This window comes from Cucurbitaria berberidis (assembly GCF_010015615.1).
Source record: "Cucurbitaria berberidis CBS 394.84 unplaced genomic scaffold K460scaffold_1, whole genome shotgun sequence".
NCBI classification, from domain to species: Eukaryota; Fungi; Ascomycota; class Dothideomycetes; order Pleosporales; family Cucurbitariaceae; genus Cucurbitaria; species Cucurbitaria berberidis.
In genome coordinates, this window is record NW_024468935.1 from 1852400 (window position 1) to 1868410 (window position 16011).

General features: G+C 50.0%; 7 protein-coding genes across 7 annotated transcripts; 5 read left to right on the forward strand and 2 right to left on the reverse strand.

The window, feature by feature from the left end:
• Positions 1-471: 471 nt before the first annotated feature.
• K460DRAFT_361081 (carbohydrate-binding module family 18 protein) lies at positions 472-2180 on the forward strand. The gene is made up of 2 exons (XM_040932387.1): positions 472-764; positions 820-2180. The coding sequence occupies exons 1-2, from the start codon at positions 607-609 to the stop codon at positions 1856-1858; spliced, it is 1197 nt and encodes a 398-aa protein (XP_040792825.1). The 5' UTR covers positions 472-606; the 3' UTR covers positions 1859-2180.
• An 865-nt stretch (positions 2181-3045) lies between these two features.
• On the forward strand, positions 3046-5644 carry K460DRAFT_400335 (glycoside hydrolase family 92 protein; the record flags this gene model as incomplete). Its single annotated transcript, XM_040936319.1, has 4 exons — positions 3046-3160; positions 3210-3469; positions 3519-4926; positions 4983-5644. The coding sequence occupies 4 exons, from the start codon at positions 3046-3048 to the stop codon at positions 5642-5644; spliced, it is 2445 nt and encodes an 814-aa protein (XP_040792826.1).
• Positions 5645-6120: 476 nt separating this feature from the next.
• K460DRAFT_400336 (carbohydrate esterase family 1 protein) lies at positions 6121-7223 on the forward strand (the record flags this gene model as incomplete). The annotated part of the gene is made up of 4 exons (XM_040936320.1): positions 6121-6587; positions 6635-6871; positions 6921-7057; positions 7108-7223. The coding sequence occupies 4 exons, from the start codon at positions 6121-6123 to the stop codon at positions 7221-7223; spliced, it is 957 nt and encodes a 318-aa protein (XP_040792827.1).
• A 658-nt stretch (positions 7224-7881) lies between these two features.
• On the forward strand, positions 7882-8302 carry K460DRAFT_270974 (uncharacterized protein; the record flags this gene model as incomplete). Its single annotated transcript, XM_040927693.1, has 2 exons — positions 7882-7912; positions 8007-8302. 2 exons carry the CDS (start codon positions 7882-7884, stop codon positions 8300-8302), a joined length of 327 nt encoding a protein of 108 aa, XP_040792828.1.
• Positions 8303-8612: 310 nt separating this feature from the next.
• Positions 8613-9317, reverse strand: K460DRAFT_372581 (uncharacterized protein; the record flags this gene model as incomplete). The annotated part of the gene is made up of 1 exon (XM_040934523.1): positions 8613-9317. One exon carries the CDS (start codon positions 9315-9317, stop codon positions 8613-8615), a length of 705 nt encoding a protein of 234 aa, XP_040792829.1.
• A 939-nt stretch (positions 9318-10256) lies between these two features.
• On the reverse strand, positions 10257-12289 carry K460DRAFT_350343 (uncharacterized protein; the record flags this gene model as incomplete). The annotated part of the gene is made up of 3 exons (XM_040931498.1): positions 10257-11687; positions 11743-12072; positions 12119-12289. The coding sequence occupies 3 exons, from the start codon at positions 12287-12289 to the stop codon at positions 10257-10259; spliced, it is 1932 nt and encodes a 643-aa protein (XP_040792830.1).
• A 1775-nt stretch (positions 12290-14064) lies between these two features.
• K460DRAFT_273649 (tannase and feruloyl esterase) lies at positions 14065-15825 on the forward strand (the record flags this gene model as incomplete). The annotated part of the gene is made up of 1 exon (XM_040927897.1): positions 14065-15825. The coding sequence occupies one exon, from the start codon at positions 14065-14067 to the stop codon at positions 15823-15825; it is 1761 nt and encodes a 586-aa protein (XP_040792831.1).
• Positions 15826-16011: the final 186 nt, after the last annotated feature.

Below are 16011 nucleotides of genomic sequence, written 5' to 3' on the forward strand. Positions count from 1 at the left end.
AATTATAATAGGCGTGTTTAATTATAGTAGTAGTAATTAAGTTAATTGTACAAATAGTAGTTAAGTTGCCTAAATATACGCGCGTTACTTATTTTACTTATAATAATATAATAATTTATATACAAACTAAAGTGCTAAAAAGTAGCGCAGCGTGCTTTAGCTATATAAATTTATACTAGATTTAGTAACAGGGGTAGTAAATACTTTACTATCGGGGTGGTGCTTAACGTCTCCCCTCAATTGCTATCACCCCCTGAGATTTCTCCATACTAAAATGGCACGATCAACACGAATAGGCTGCGCTAATATCAGCCACACAGAAGATATGGGTTGCGTAACAAATCTCCTATCGATTATCATCCAATCAAGGAGCACGATACAGCCTTGCGTTCATTGATGGCTTGTCGCTCGCCTTGCGTGGGATTAGCTCCCGAAACTCAGCTTCACTAGAGAACGCCTCTTTCGCCTTTGAAGTAGGAATAAAGTCTCACTTTCCCCCGACCATGTTCATTCCTCCGTAGGGCTTCAGGCAATAGTTACAATCAGTCCACTCTCTTACCTCAGTCACTCTTTATTCTGATAAACTAATCATCTTATTTAATCGACATGCATTGGAACAGCTTGTGGCTTCTCACGGCCTTGCCGTTGATCGAAGCCGCATTGTCGACCAACGCTCGCTGTGGCAAAACGAACAATGCTTCGCCCAGCGGCATGACCTGTCTGGGTTCGCAGTGGGGCAACTGCTGCTCTCAATATGGCTATTGGTATTTACCTCATCTAGTCCTTGTACACATACACACACTAACTGGTTATGCGTAGTGGAAGCACCAGCGGATACTGCGGTAGCGGCTGCCAGAAGTTATATGGTACTTGCTCTAATGCAGCGAGCTCTTCAGTATCAAGACAATCATCAACTTCCTCAACACGTAGCTCATCTCCTTCGACACGGACATCTTCATCTTCTCCCTCTACCCCGACGACGTCCTCTGCTGCGCCATCTTCAACTCTGAAAGTCTCCACAAACGGGCGTTGCGGATCCTTGTACAATGCATTGCCAATGGGCATGACCTGCTTGGGCTCGAAGTACGGGAATTGCTGCTCCCAGTACTCGTACTGTGGAAGCACCAGTGCCTACTGTGGGACTGGATGTCAAGCTGGATTCGGGAAGTGCAACCCTGTCTTATTATCGTCCACTTCAACTTCTCGATCTACTTCTTCGTCTTCATCGTCTTCATCGTCTTCATCGTCCCAAGGAGCTTCCTCGTCCTCATCGATGTCAACCAGCACCTCGTCTACTGTCACGGGATCTAGCTCCGCGTCCGCTTCGTCTTCCACGGCGTCTTCCACAGCTTCTTCTACGGCATCTTCTGAGGCATCTTCCACGACGTCTTCCACAGCGTCCTCTGAGGCATCTTCTACGATGTCTTCCACGGTGTCTTCTACACCGATTACTACGGCGTCTTCTACGACCTCTTCTACGGTCTCCTCTACATCGACTTCAAGCTCCTGTGTGCCTCCTGCGCCTACAGTCTCATGCGTACCCTATTCGACATGTCCCACTTTCAACAGTCCTCTTACAAGCGGCTGTCCAGCAAATAATGGGATGTGTAACAACAACTACTTTTTACGCTGCAGCCAAGCGCCTGCAGCAGGATCTGTGGTAATTAGCCAGATTGGAACTAGCGTGGCAAACGGAGATGCGTGTCGGGCAGCTTGTGATGCTCGTACCAACTGTTCTGCCTTTGTATACACTGTTACCGGCCCCGTTGGTCAGATCTGCGACCTTTACTCATCGATCAATGGTTTCAGTTCTTCTTTTGTAAACACGTATATCAGGATTTGTCCGACTACGTGTTAACAAGATCTGTAATTAGTATCGTCGTTCGTCTGTATGTAATCACTTCCCGGCATCTCGATCTTCGTTACGTTTGTTGTTGCTGTGATCACTGAGGCATCAGATAGATTATCGTCAATTCGATGATATGATGACAAGCCTCGATTTGCAGTAGCGTTCGATGACGGATTATCAAATACTTTACATGCCTTTCACACGATCGTTTTTGTACCTCAGCTCCTAGCCTTTGGATACACCATCTCGCAGTTTGCGGTACTGGCGACCGCGCAATGCACTAGGTCTGACTAACCTAGGTCATGTTTAATCTTATCCCCAGTCGGCGGCATGTGTTTTCTGAATCATCTACAAGTTATCGCTAATTTGCGCATCTGGCGGGACATTGCTACCACCTATATTAATATTGCTAATTTTCGCCATTTTGGCCGCTCAGGTGATCATATGTTCACTTAACTCGTTCTGGTTCAACACATTTCTTAGGGTCCCCTCGTTTACATGTATCACTTAGATCCATCAATTTTTCATATCTGATCTCACTCAAAATACCTTCACAGAACCGGCGACAGCTCAGCTAGGGCGTAGGGGCTTTGAAAACCCTCACATCTGATCTTAGCAGGTGATAAAGGGACGCAATAAGGAGCTGGGACTATATGGCCTTCCGCGACGTGTAGACATCTCGCTTGAACCGCCTTTGAAAGCTTGAAGGCGTACGACCTGCACAGGTAGATCCAAACCACGACCAGAAAAAATAAGAATGGCGGAGGGATAAAGATGGGGCAATATAGAAAAATAATGGTTCTCAGCCAAGGTCGTAAGGACGTCGGAGTTTAGTTCAGATTCAAATACAATAGTGGAACTACATTTGAAAGGTTCCAAGTTGGAGAGAGAGGGACTGAGTAGAGGAGCTGGCAAACGTTGTGTTCGGAAACTCCTTCCGACGCAACATCATCTCCGCTCCTTGGCAGGTACAGATGCAGAAGGAGGGGCCTGACGCGACGTCATAGCTTCTTGTCACCGCCTATCCCCAAGCAACAGTGGCTTATCAATGTAACCTCGAAGCTTGATCGTGCTCTTGATAGCGCATCGAAGGAAGCAATGTGGGGTATTGTATTCCGAAACTTGCGAACAGGCGGGGGATAAAGAGGACGTAAGCCGCGAGTTGAGGCTCTTCAACGTCCTTGACGATTTTCAAAATGTGGGAATTTGGGCTATTGGCGATTGTGGCATCTGTGATCGCACAAGATGTCGACTATGCGCAGTTCGTCAATCCCTTCATCGGATCCGAAGGCGCGATACCTGGCTACGCATGTAGGTTAATCCTGTCCGGTTTTACCGTCTCTACATACTAACGATTTAGATGGCGGTGGCGATGTCTTTGTCGGTGGCACGCTACCATTTGGCATGGTCAAGATCGGCCTCGACACATACGAGGAACCTGTCAACCAGAGCGCGCTGAATGGCGGCTGGACGCCAAAGGGACATGTTACGGGTATTAGCCTGATGCACGTATCAGGTACAGGAGGAGGACCTAAATACGGATTTCCGGCGCAGATGCCATTGACGACGATTGATGGTGATGTAAATCTACTGGACAATCGAACTTATTGGCAGACGAGGGTAAGTAACTGCCGACTAGGCGAGCAATGTGTGGCTAACGACTGCAAAGGTTGGGAACGACGTTGCGAGTGTGGGCTACTTCCGCACAGCCTTCAACTCCGGCGTTACGGCTGAACTCTCAGCCTCGCGACACGCTGGGCTACAGCACTACACTTATCCGTCATCTTCCGAAAAACACGTTCTTGTGGACTTTTCGCACTACCTTCCTCATCCAACACGTTCGTGGGACTCGCAATTCTATACGGGCGGTGAAGTCGAGATCCATCCCAACTCAAGCGTATACACAGGGTATACCTCTATTGCGGGAGGATGGTCTATCGGCGCTCCGGTAACTGTATACGTGTGCGGAGAGTTCGACAGTTCGCCAGCTGTCGCGCGAACTTTCAAAGGAAAAAATACGTTCCCTGTAAGCCGGCACTTCCGAACTTTCGATAATAGTACCACGCCTCAGCCTACGTTCACTGGATCGAATGCACGCTCGGGGCCGATGAATGACCGTGTAGGCGCAGTGTTCTCCTGGACCAACACTACGGAGGTGAAGTCACGGGTTGGCATTTCTTTCATCTCGGTCGACAAAGCGTGCGCATACAAGAACTCTGAGCTTTCATCTTGGTCTATCGAAACCACAGCAAAAGCAGCTCGCGACGAGTGGAATCGCGATGTCTTCTCCAAGATCCGCGTCGATACATCTAAATCTGCCAATAAAACGCGCCTCGCACTACTATACTCTAGTCTATACTTCACACACCTCATCCCGAGTGAGCGTGTTGGCGAAAACCCGCTCTGGGAATCAGATGAGCCTGCATTTGATGATTGGTACACTATGTGGGATCTATTCCGTAATCAGGTATCGCTATGGCACCTCATACAACCGACGTACTACGAGAAGATGATCCGATCGTTGATAGATTTGTTCAAACACGAGGGTTATCTACCAGATGGACGATCTGGAAACTACAATGGTCTGGTTCAAGGAGGCTCGAATGCGGATAACGTGCTTGCTGATGCGTATGTGAAGGGCTTGGCTGGAAGAGTTAACTGGACTGACGGATATGCGGCTGTCAAGAAGAATGCTGAAGTGCTACCTTACTTTGATCAAAACCCGGTTGATCCACAAGGCTCACTGAAGGAAGGTCGCTCTGCGCTCGATGACTGGATACCACTTGGCTATGTATCCGCAGATCGTAACTCGCGCGCAGTTTCGAAAACAGTCGAGTACTCCCTAAATGACTTCGCCGTTAGCCAGATTGCAGCCGGAGTGGCTCCAGGTGACCGCGATTTATACCTACGCCGCTCCGCAGGTTGGCAGTTGAGCTGGGACCCGGAAGCAGAGAGCCGCAATTTCACGGGCTTCGTTATGCCTCGCTATGCAAATGGGACGTTCCACAAGACCTACAATATCACGAATTGTGGCGACTGCAATTGGTCTGACGAGAGCTATGAAGGCACTGCGTTCGGTAAGCGTCTTACTCTCTATGACTTCTACATAGACGCAATGACTGACTGAGCACAGAGTACTCATTCGTTATCCCCCACGATGTTGAACGCATGATTGAGCTCATGGGCGGCCCCTCGCACTTCGAAACCCGCCTCGACTATGTCTTCCAACCCAACACCTCAGGCGTCGACCTCGGCGTCAATGGCCTCGGCATAACCACCATCAACAATGTAGCCAACGAACCCGACTTCCAAACACCTTACTTGTACAACTACCTCAACAAGCAATGGAAGAGTGTTGAGCGCTCGCGTCAGCTGTCTAATGACTTCTACTTCAACACCAGCACCGGAATCCCAGGCAACTCTGACGCTGGTGCACTAAACTGCTGGTTAATCTGGCAGATGCTCGGGCTCTACCCTATTGTCACTACGCCCGTGTACCTCCTCGAGTCTCCGTGGTTCAGCGACATCAACATGACTGTGAACCACAACCACACATTGCGCATTCGCGCACATGGCCTAGACGATGGGGATGGGAAGCAGGGGTACTATGTACAGGGCGTGAGTATTAATGGGAAAGAGTGGGATAAGAACTGGTTTGAGCATGAGGACGCGGGTGGGATCATGACTGAGGGCGGGGAGATCCTGTTCAGATTGGGGAGTGAGCAGAAGCTTTGGGAGACAGGCGATGTACCGCCTAGTCCAGGACATCAAGTTGTTGACGTTGGACAGGGTTAAAAGGGTAAAGACATATGTTATGTTGCTGTTCAATGGGGCGTTGTTTTGGCCACCGGAAGCATACAGCCGGTTCCCTACAGCCACTAAATCAGCGCGCCCCACCCAACTGCTGTTCAAGCATCAGCACCTGCATTTCTCCACAAACTCCGTGGTCATCACCGCGACAGCATGGAATACCACCCTAGCATGTCACTGCACTCGAACGTGTATGCGAGCATGCGAACGTTCAGTGTGACACCTCGTTGATATTAACCGGGGTGCAAACAAGGCTGCAGTTGACCGGGAAATTGAATGAAACATCGCGACCACCAATGGCCGCCACGGAGTGTGACCTTCCTAGTTCACATGCACGAAAGTTGCATGGCACTCCTGAAGTGGCAATTTCAGCCTTCAGTATGGACATTTTCTCTTCGTCTTCTTCTGTTCTGAGTTCCTCTCCTTAATTCTGGTTTCTTACGACTTTAACGACACCATCCATGGCTATTCAGGCAACGATCGTGCTCATTGCATGCTTGCTACAACTCGCTCTCGCACTCCCTCAATCTCCCTTTCTGAACACGCGCGCATCATCGGGATGTGGCAAGAAGTCTTTCCTACCGGGCGTAACACAATATCGCTTTGGCCTCAAATCGAGCGGCAAAGACCGTAGCTATTCCTACCACGTGCCTTCTTCATACGACCCAAACAAAGTTTACCCTGTCGTACTTGGTTTTCACGGAAGCAGCAGCATCGGCGCGTTCTTTGAGTTGGACACGAAGATGAGCGAGGCACGGTACAGCGGCGACAAGATTATGGTGTATCCGAACGGAGTTGGAGGGAGTTGGGCGGGTCCGACGTATCATAAAGACTCGAGTGTGCAAGAAGACGTGCAGTTCGTTGCGGACGTGATCGCCGATGCGAAGCAAAAGTTTTGCGTGGATGAGCAGAGGGTGTATGGTGTTGGGTACGCTTTTGACCTACGTTTCTGCGTACTGGAGCTGACTTGAACAGCATGTCAAATGGCGGAGGCTTCATCGGCACGCTTGCCTGCGATGCTGTCGGTAGCACGCTTTTCCGAGCTGTCGCTGCGGCGTCTGGAGCCTTTTATACGGATGTCAATGGGCCTGCTAACGGGTGCGCGCCCTCGAAAGTGGTTCCGATGCTTGAAATTCATGGTGCTGCCGACAAGACCGTGAAGTACGAGGGTGGTCAGGGTGATGGTGGACCGGAACCGGCGATTTCAGACTGGTGAGTTGCATTGCGGCTTAAGAGCCGTGGGATCTAACGTGTATAAAAGGCTTGAGTGGTGGGCGCAGCGCAACGCCTGTAGCAGCAAGACGGAGGAAATGCTCGACGATGGGAAAGTCCATCATTACTCTTGGACATGTGGTGGCGTGACTGGGTTATTGCAGCACTACAAAGTGGACGACCTTGGTAAGTAAAAAATATATAATGGGACGAGGAGATGCTGACAGCCATAACAGGTCATTGCTGGGCAGATACAGAGCTAAACATCTCTCAACTCACTGTACCGCAAGGACCAAGCGTCATCAAGGCCAGCGAGATCGTCATGAAGTTCTTCGATACCGTTGCGGCTTGAATATCAGTACCGAATCCGGGTACACGTGCTCTCATCATGGCTAAATGCGTTCGACAATTCGACACACTACTTTTACACATCTCAAGCTGTCGCCAAGCTGTCTGTCGGATGGATAGTTGAGCCGCATAAGGTCACGTGGCAGCTCTGGGACTGTAACGGTTCGAGATATCTGAAACGACAACGTATCGCAACGACATCCGCCTCATGCGCCACGACTTCGCCGATTCTGATTGGCTGCCTTAAGCTTCCATGGACGTTCTCGTCGTAAATGGCAGTGTGCCTGACTTCCAAGGACAATCCCTGTGACTTTGATAACTCAACTATTGCAGCGCAGTATAGGCACTGGCACATCGCGTCACTCCACGCGGCGATCCGAATTGCCTCGCCTTACTGCCAACCGGGCGATCACACCGTTCCAAGAACGAGGGTAGATGAAGGAGTGCATGCAGGCGTTGCTGGAAGTATGCCTCCGCTCTGCCCAGTCTTTGGTTCCCCAGGCATAAAAGACGGCCGTATCCGCATCGCAAAGGAAAGGACATCAGCCCATTCTAGCAATCTTCAACCCACTTTACATTCTTTTTGCGTCTGTGACGTTCATTACCTTACATTCTTAATTCAACACCTTCAAGTCTCCAATTTTCAATACCAAAATATCAACATGCGTTTTACACTCGCCGCCTTCGTTGCATGTACGTGCAATCCTCTAACTACTCAATATCTACCCCCATCTCTTCAACTAATCCTCACGACCACCTGACTCTATTCTCACTAACATTGATCCAGTCGCCGCTATGGCCGCCGCTCAAGTTAAGCCCAACGACGCAGGGGCCAAGAACGTCGGTGAAGGCAACGGCGCTCAGTTTATCACGGGCGGATGTGTGTCCGACGCTGACTGCTCCTCTGCTTGCTGCAGCCAAGTTGCTGCTACCGGAGATGGTGTGTGCAGCGCTGAAGCGGCGAGCCTGCAGAATGGGAAGACTGGCTGTGGATTCGATGATCCGAATGCGGCGGCTGTGATTGCTGCGGCGCAGGCGCAGGTTGAATTGCAGGGTTTTAAGAGGGTTGTGCGAAAGGAGTAGTGTGGCGAGACGGGAGAGGAGGGAAGCTAGCTGCGAAGGAAGATAGTCTTGATCAATCCATTACGTTCTTCGATTGGCTGGACCTTTGAGATCGTCCGACTTTTGTGAAAGTTTTGGTGCTGACAAGAGAGTGATCTCGAGCTGTTAAGCGCCTTGGTGTCTGAACCTAGTTGAACAAGTTCCTCGGGCGCATTATGGCACGCTTCTTACGCACTGAAGCTCTGTCTACCACGTCTCTCGCAGCTGCGGGTTACATGAGATGCGTTCAGTATATTTGGCCGTATGGACATATGTCTCGATGGCTTCATCATCACCCCAAGTACATAAGCCTCGGAGACGCCCCAAGTGCAGCCCACAGCCGAGTAACCCACAAAGCGAGTAACAACTCCCGACACGTCTGATCTAAGCCCTCTCTCAGCTCAATTGTAGGCATCTTCCCGCCATCGACAATCTTCAGCACTTCAGTAGCAAGCACGTGGCCCTCGCTATCTTTCCACTCGGATGGCTCCATCTCATTTCTCCGCTCCTTTAGCACCCGACTAAACGTGCCACGCTTGCCACACGTCATCAAGTTATTTGCCTTGGCCCATTTGTCCGGAAGGTGCTGTACATGCCATCTCCTTAGCCCAAATCGCATTTGCAGGACGCCCGGTAGACAGCTGCTCTGCTTGCCAGAGATGTAGTATTCATTCAGGAGGTCGGGAGGGTCGTGCGCTTCGTACAGTACGCTCGAATTGTCGAAGGCGACATTTGGAGCGCCATTTTGTAATCGTGTGACTTCTTCGGCACGTAAGCGGCGTATACACAGGCGCGATATACATGCGTCGAGGAGGGAGGAGAGTTGGTACGCGGGGCCCGAGGGTGTGTGGATAAAGGTGCCGTAGATCGTATAGTTGGTGGCCTTTTCGTCCACGACGGCGTAAGCGGGAGGTAGTTCTATTGGGGGTGTTTGGGGCTGTGATTCTATGGTGATGTTGGGGTGGGGAGGAGGGTATGAAGGTAAACGTGCGGCCATGACAGAAGAAAGAACTATATCGACACGCTGTCGCGTATGCTCATCTACAGCAGCCGGTTATCAGTCGGGTTGACCATAGCAAATGTTCTGCATCTTGTGAACTTCGGTGCATTGAAGCGTGCGTGCCATAGTCTTGGTGTTGTGTCGGAAAGTCCGGCGTGACGTACGCCTTCCTGGAGCTCAACGTGCCAAGCCGGGCTCCGCAAGTCCCCGTCCCACCACCACTCTCGACATCAAAACTCTGGGCGCATGCCTACGGAAATGACCATCTGGCGACGGTATATGACTGCCCAGACGCCCCCGGTGTTCAGTTAGACGGCTTCCAGACACTCGACTACCTTTAGGGATGTACTTTCTTCGCGTGGGTCGATTCACTCTCATCTAGTTGCTCGTTCTGCAGTAATCAGTATGAGAAATAGCTTGTTCTCCATCCAGCTCTCACTATCCTCTGACAGGTACACACGAAGATCGTAACATATTTCAGCAGAAGTCGTAGGTTGCACCAGATATCGAGGTTAGCGTCAGGGAACGAGGATGAGCGTTGAGTATATGGCTCAAATGAGGAGTATATGCGTTAGCTTACAGAGCCAGCTTGGGGAGCGGGTGATCATTTGAATGGATAGTGCCGCTAGCAGTTGAAGAGATTGCGATAGGGAAAGGGAGAGAACAATGCAAATGAGGCAATTTTCTTGAAGCAGTCGAAGATAACCTTCCCCACATAGAGCAGAAGCTAGTCAGGAGTGCAATAACGAACAGGTGGAAACTGATAAACATGTATAGAAATTACGAATTTACTCCTTCCGATGTCTTTATCCCCTAATGGTAAGGTAGTGCTACATTGATTCAAATAAAGAACGCCAACCCAATGCTGAGTCCCATAGACCCACAGCCAATGAAAACTCCCGTAAAAGACAACAAATATAGAAGTACAAGACAAATTTACAACTCCGGACTTCGAACAATGATGCGAGGACTGTGCCGCACATCTCGTACTGAAGGCATCGTCTGAGTTCTCGAAGTCCTCGTCATGGATATCGAGTCGCGTGGAAGGAACAATTCATCGTGAAGAACGTCGTGTGGCGTCGTATTATTAGGCGGCGACTTTGGCATGCGAGACGAGTTTGAAGGCGAAAGAATATGTTGATTGCGCTGTTGCTGCAAGCTCGAAGGAGGTGTCACTGGTGGAGGCAGCGGATGGTTCGGAACATCACTCTTAAAGTAATTGTTGATGGCAGCACCCATCGGAGAGGTTAGGTCCTGGGCGGAGTCCGGTCGATTTTGTAGTCTGTTACGAGTTGTTGTTGCTGGCGATGGAGATTGTTGTAACGGCGCTGCTGTGCTGAACTTGGGTGCTTGCGCATTACGCGACTGATATAATGTTCTGTTTACAGAATTATATGGCCTTAGATAGATCGGATGCTGTACAGTGCTAGATCTAGTCTGCGATCGTAGTGCTCGAATGGGTGGGATCGTCGGAGAGGCGAACACACCGTGTTGTGACTGTGGTGAGCGAGAGTTTGATTGCTGAGACGGGAATAGAGAGAACTGTTGTGTTCGTGGTGTGCTTGATGGGGTTGGTTCATCACTTGAATAATTGGAGCTGGCTGTGGACGGATTGGGGCTTTGGGTCTTTGGCGGTGGCATGGGGGCTTTTCTTGTTGGAATGAATGCCGGCGATAGTAATGGTTGTGGCGATACACACGTAGGGGATAATGCAAATGAACTGGCCGTCTGGGGACTTCCGATTTCGTTAGTTCTCTGTCGCTGAGCATAGCAATCTGGAATGCTGATACTCAGGCCGAGCTCGCTTGGTGATCTACTTGGCGGGGTATAGAGCCGTGGTGGTGTTAACGGGCTCATCGGCGTTGGAGTGGGGATGTGGGGCGAGACTTGTGCTACTCGCTCATATTGTAGACTCGCGACTGCCGTTGAGTCCCAGGAGTTGAAAACATCTCCTTTTTTATGTCTGCGTGACCAGAGCGATGATCTCGTACGTATGTACCTGTCCTCGATTCGGAGGTCTCGACTCCTCGTCGAATACGTTCTCCGCAGGCTACCTTCCAAGCTTTTGAAGAATGGTACCATGTAGGGAATGCCGGCTGTGCAAACACTCAAGCAGACTTGCATCTGCGTAATGATTGCGGGTAGCCAAAGCCTATATTGAGGATTACTGTGTGGTGTGATCGGGTACAGCCAGACTAAGCGAATGAGTGCAGTACTAATGACGAGTACTCGGGGTGCGAAGCATGTAACGACTGCAACCTTGCGAGATAATCGCACTTTAAGGTAAGCAACAAGGTTAACGGATAGCATGATGATAGATATCTCGGTAGACACGTCGATTATGCCATACACGATCCAGAAGATGCGCTAGAGCGGTTAGCGTCCAGGCTATTCTTGATATTAGACAGTGCAGATGACCTACCGAGTTGAAGCATCGCAAAGTCATCATCTCCCACGGTCGAGGAAGTTCACATTGGAGCCCGACTGCTAGCAGCGAGCTAATGGTCCATACGAAGATGAATATGCCGAAGCCCAGCACAAATCGTCGATGCAAGCGCTGCACCACTACGATATTGTAGAATAGAACGAGAAGGGATAGCTTTGCGAAGCATATAGCGGAGATGTATAGAAATTCTGAAGCATAGTATCCTTTCATCAGAATATCAGCGCGGTCGAGTGTTATAAAGCCAAATACACCGAGGCCTTCAGATGCGAGAACGATGGTCGTGACTGACAGACCGATCGCAAACACCTCGACTTGTTAGTAAAAAGATACAGAGCTTTGTTAGACTACTTACTGTAGCGAACAAAATGAATAGGTCATCGAGAGCAACTCTTCGGAAAACAATCGCCTTCATGAGCTGCCGCGCAATGAAGACAGCGACGGTGATCCCCATAAGTGACCATGATGCTATCTTGATCGCGTTCGTTCTATCCACCTCTTGTACGGATGTCGCAGAGATCTTCATGACTTGCAGAAGAGAATGATACTGAACGCTCAATAAACCGACCCAACACGAAACAACGAAAAGAAGAACACAAACACAAAAGAAATGCTAGACTGTGGCACACCGGAACACCGTAAGCATGGCGAAGGATCTCGGCCCCGGAGTCGAGTGTAAGGAAAGGATGTTTCAAGGTTGGAGATCGAGGACCGGAGTGTCGATGATATGGGGCGGTAGTTGTACACCAAATACATGTTTCGCCAAACCCATGATTCTTACCAAAAACAAACGTAAGGCGTGCCATGCCCAGAATATCGTAACGACATATTCCCGTCGAGGCTCACCGCGATGCTCACCTCGGCGATCGTCAGTACATCCACGGAGCTAGATAGGAGTAGCACGAGGCACACAACGAATAATCTGCGAACCATGCGCCTTCGTTCTAGAATAACTCGCGGTTGTGTGATGGTAAGCGCATAGGCGAATGGGAGTGCTTGCGTCATGCACCTAATCTTGGTGGCTTTAAGCGCTTGCTCTCATTATAGGGTGGTTGTAGGTGGCGCGGCTGACATGCAGCTGGTTTGCACATTGGGGCGCCATCCCGTCCTCCCGGCCGCCCGTTGCGGAACTGCATGGCTATTTGTGGAGAGAGCAAGGAATATGATGTCGATCTAATATTGCTCTCTCAATATGTGACAATTATGATCGGTTAGAGCCGTATAGCTGTCGAAGAGGGGGGGCTTGAACACCGCGTAGCGACTCATTCGAGAAGTTATCGTTCGTTGTTGGTGGTGTTGTACAGCATCGCCCGAAATCCTGTTGTATATTAGCCGCTCCTTCACAGCCAAACATCGCATCGTGCCCATATTACCCAATTACCGAAGCCGAACGATGAAACGCGGTCCGAAAATATCTCGAGAGCCATCGTAGTCCCTACATAGGCTACACCACGCTTACTCACACATGACAATCCAGAGCAATTGTTGACCGTGGGTCAATCAGATATTCTTTATAGGCCCATGTGAAGCGCACTGGTGCCAATTGAACTTCGGAAATTGCTCAAAGGTATGCCAACTGGAAAAGAGATAGACGGATGCTGTTTACGCTGTTTCGTCAGGATCCCAGTGGGATCTTCGGACACCGAAAGAAAGAGAGGTTTTTGAGACTAGTCAGCGTCGCAATACATGCTGTTTCAAATAGATGAGCCTCTTCGATTCGTGATCGCCTTGCTATTGGGTCAGTCTTCCCCGCACACGGTTAGCAAAGGATAACAGGCACCTGCAGCCTGGTCGTGAGCTATTAATGCGCACGCCGGTGGGTGGTGCCATAGGTGCAGGAAAGGCAAGATGTCGAAATAGCGATTAGAGTTGGATTGGCTAGATCCGAGATACTGCCTGCAAGAGACGCGACGAAGCATGGAGGGAACTTCCTAGTATTTTGCGGATGGAGGAAGAAAAGATGAAGCCAGGGAACAAAAGCGCCAAGGGCGCCAGCACTGTTGGAGACTAGAGTGTGGAGCCAGCCTCGGCTGTACCGTCCACGGGTGGATGCGTGGATGATACTTGACCTTTTCTTCCATCTGACTGATAATCGAATACCTCCTCATTGACCCTTCGATGCACGATATAACCTTATCACGTTCAACAAGCTTGTATTTGTCTGCCAGTTTCTGGTAGATGATAATATTTTACGCCGAACCGAGCTCGGATCTTCGTGTGGTAACCTGTCACTATTAGATTACATCAGTCACGACACCTCTCCCCTTAATCTATTGTGCATTTCCTAGCATTTGACACACAATGAAGTACAGTCATCTATTCACCTTGCTCCCACATTTTTGTACAACGTTTGCAAAGGACGAGTTGAGCGATACCTCCCCACCAAGGTGCGCGCCTGATCAGTTCAAAATACCGGACATCAGTCATGGAGTGAGGGTCCTCTCGATAGAGGCAAAGCCACGATACAACTACCCCAGGTTCTCAGAGACTTCGCGACTGCCTACTACAACCGAGTTTAGCTTCTGCCAAGTCACAATATACCTTACCCATCATACAACGGACGACATTCTACTCGGCAACAAAAGCAATAAAGACAAAGTTCTGGTGGAAGTATGGCTACCCCTGGCGCTCGATGCCTGGAATGGTCGGCTCCAAGCAACCGGTGGAGCGGCCTTCGCGACCGGAGTGTTCGATACGCAGCTCGGCGTTGCAGTTCAGAATGGCTGGGCTGCAGTATCTACAGACGGTGGTCATGATGCAGATCCAGCTAAGCGGACGGACGCTTCGTGGGCACTGAATGAAGATAAAAGTATCAACTGGAACCTGCTACACAACTTTGCCTCACGAAGTAGCGTCGAGCAGATCCTCGTCGGCAAAAGCATTACACAACAGTACTATGGAAAGCAGCCACATCACACGTATTGGAATGGATGCTCAACCGGTGGCCGCCAAGGATATGCAATCGCGCAGAGACATCCGCATTTGGTGGACGGTATTCTTGCAAATGCGCCGGCAATCAGCTTTACGCATCTAGTGACTGGAGAATTCTGGCCTCAGCTGAGGATGAAGATGACGAATACGTATATGTCGAAGTGCGAGCTGGACTATTATCGAGCCAAGGCCATCGAGCATTGCGATATGTTGGATGGAGTTCGTGATGGCATTATCGAGGACCCAGAAGAGTGCAATTTCAATCCATATCATTTGGCGCAAGGCGATGACATATTTGATTGCGACGGAAGCCAAACCGAATTCACCACAGAAATGGCTCAGCTTGTGGACGAAATTCATCGCGGGCCTGGCATAAGTCAGTATGCACCTCTTTTCTATGGTTTAACATATGGAGTCCCCATGGACACGCTGGCGAATATTACGGTGTCCAAAGATGGCGTGCGCTCCCAAAATCCGTTCCCTATCTCAGCGAGCTGGCTGAAGCATATCTTACTTCAAGATCCCACGTTCAACTTGACCAACCTGGATTTGCGTACATACTTCGATCTGTTCGGTCGAGCCAGCTTTGAGTTCGGCGGTCTATTGAACACAGATAACCCTGACCTATCTGCATTGCGGGCCTCAGGCACCAAGATGATTACGTGGCATGGAATCTACGATCAAATGATACCATACCAAAATACTGTCGCGTATCGGAAGAAGGTGGAAGGTATCATGGGCGGTACGCATGAGGTCGACAACTACTATCGGCTTTTCCTTGCACCTGGCGTTGAGCATTGCGGAGGCGCCAACAGCATCGGACCTGTACCGAAGGATCCGCTCGCAGCGCTAGTGGATTGGGTTGAAAACGAGGCACCGCCCGAGACTTTGGAAGCCGAGACCACCGCTTACTACGGGGAACCAGTGACAAGGGACCTGTGCGCTTGGCCCGCAAAGTCAAAGTACATGGGTATCAGTGATGCAAAGAGGGCATCGAGTTGGAGCTGCGTTGGCGAGACAACGAGGCCTCCTACAGCGAATAATCCAGTTGATGGAGGTCGCGCGCAACAGATACTAGGAGGGCTAATGGATCGATTGGAAGGTCTCGGCTTAGGACTGAGTATTGGCTAAGTGCGTCTGCGTCGTCGTCACTTTCTCTGCCACGCGGCATCTTCTACGCCTATAGCGCTGTTCTTGAAAAAAGAAACTACAGCTATAAATTATATGAACCGAAAAACTCCGGCAAAAAGACAATTGGCCGATATCTAAGATGCAATTTTTGAACTTCAGGCGATACTATAGGTGCTAAAGCTCTCG

What these genes read in the sequence shown, in the direction of transcription:
- K460DRAFT_361081 (XM_040932387.1), top strand. Translation starts at nt 607, where the DNA reads ATGCATTGGAACAGCTTGTGGCTTCTCACGGCCTTGCCGTTGATCGAA. An exon ending in TGCTCTCAATATGGCTATTG is followed by an intron (nt 765 to 819) that starts GTATTTACCTCA and finishes GGTTATGCGTAG; the next exon opens with TGGAAGCACCAGCGGATACT.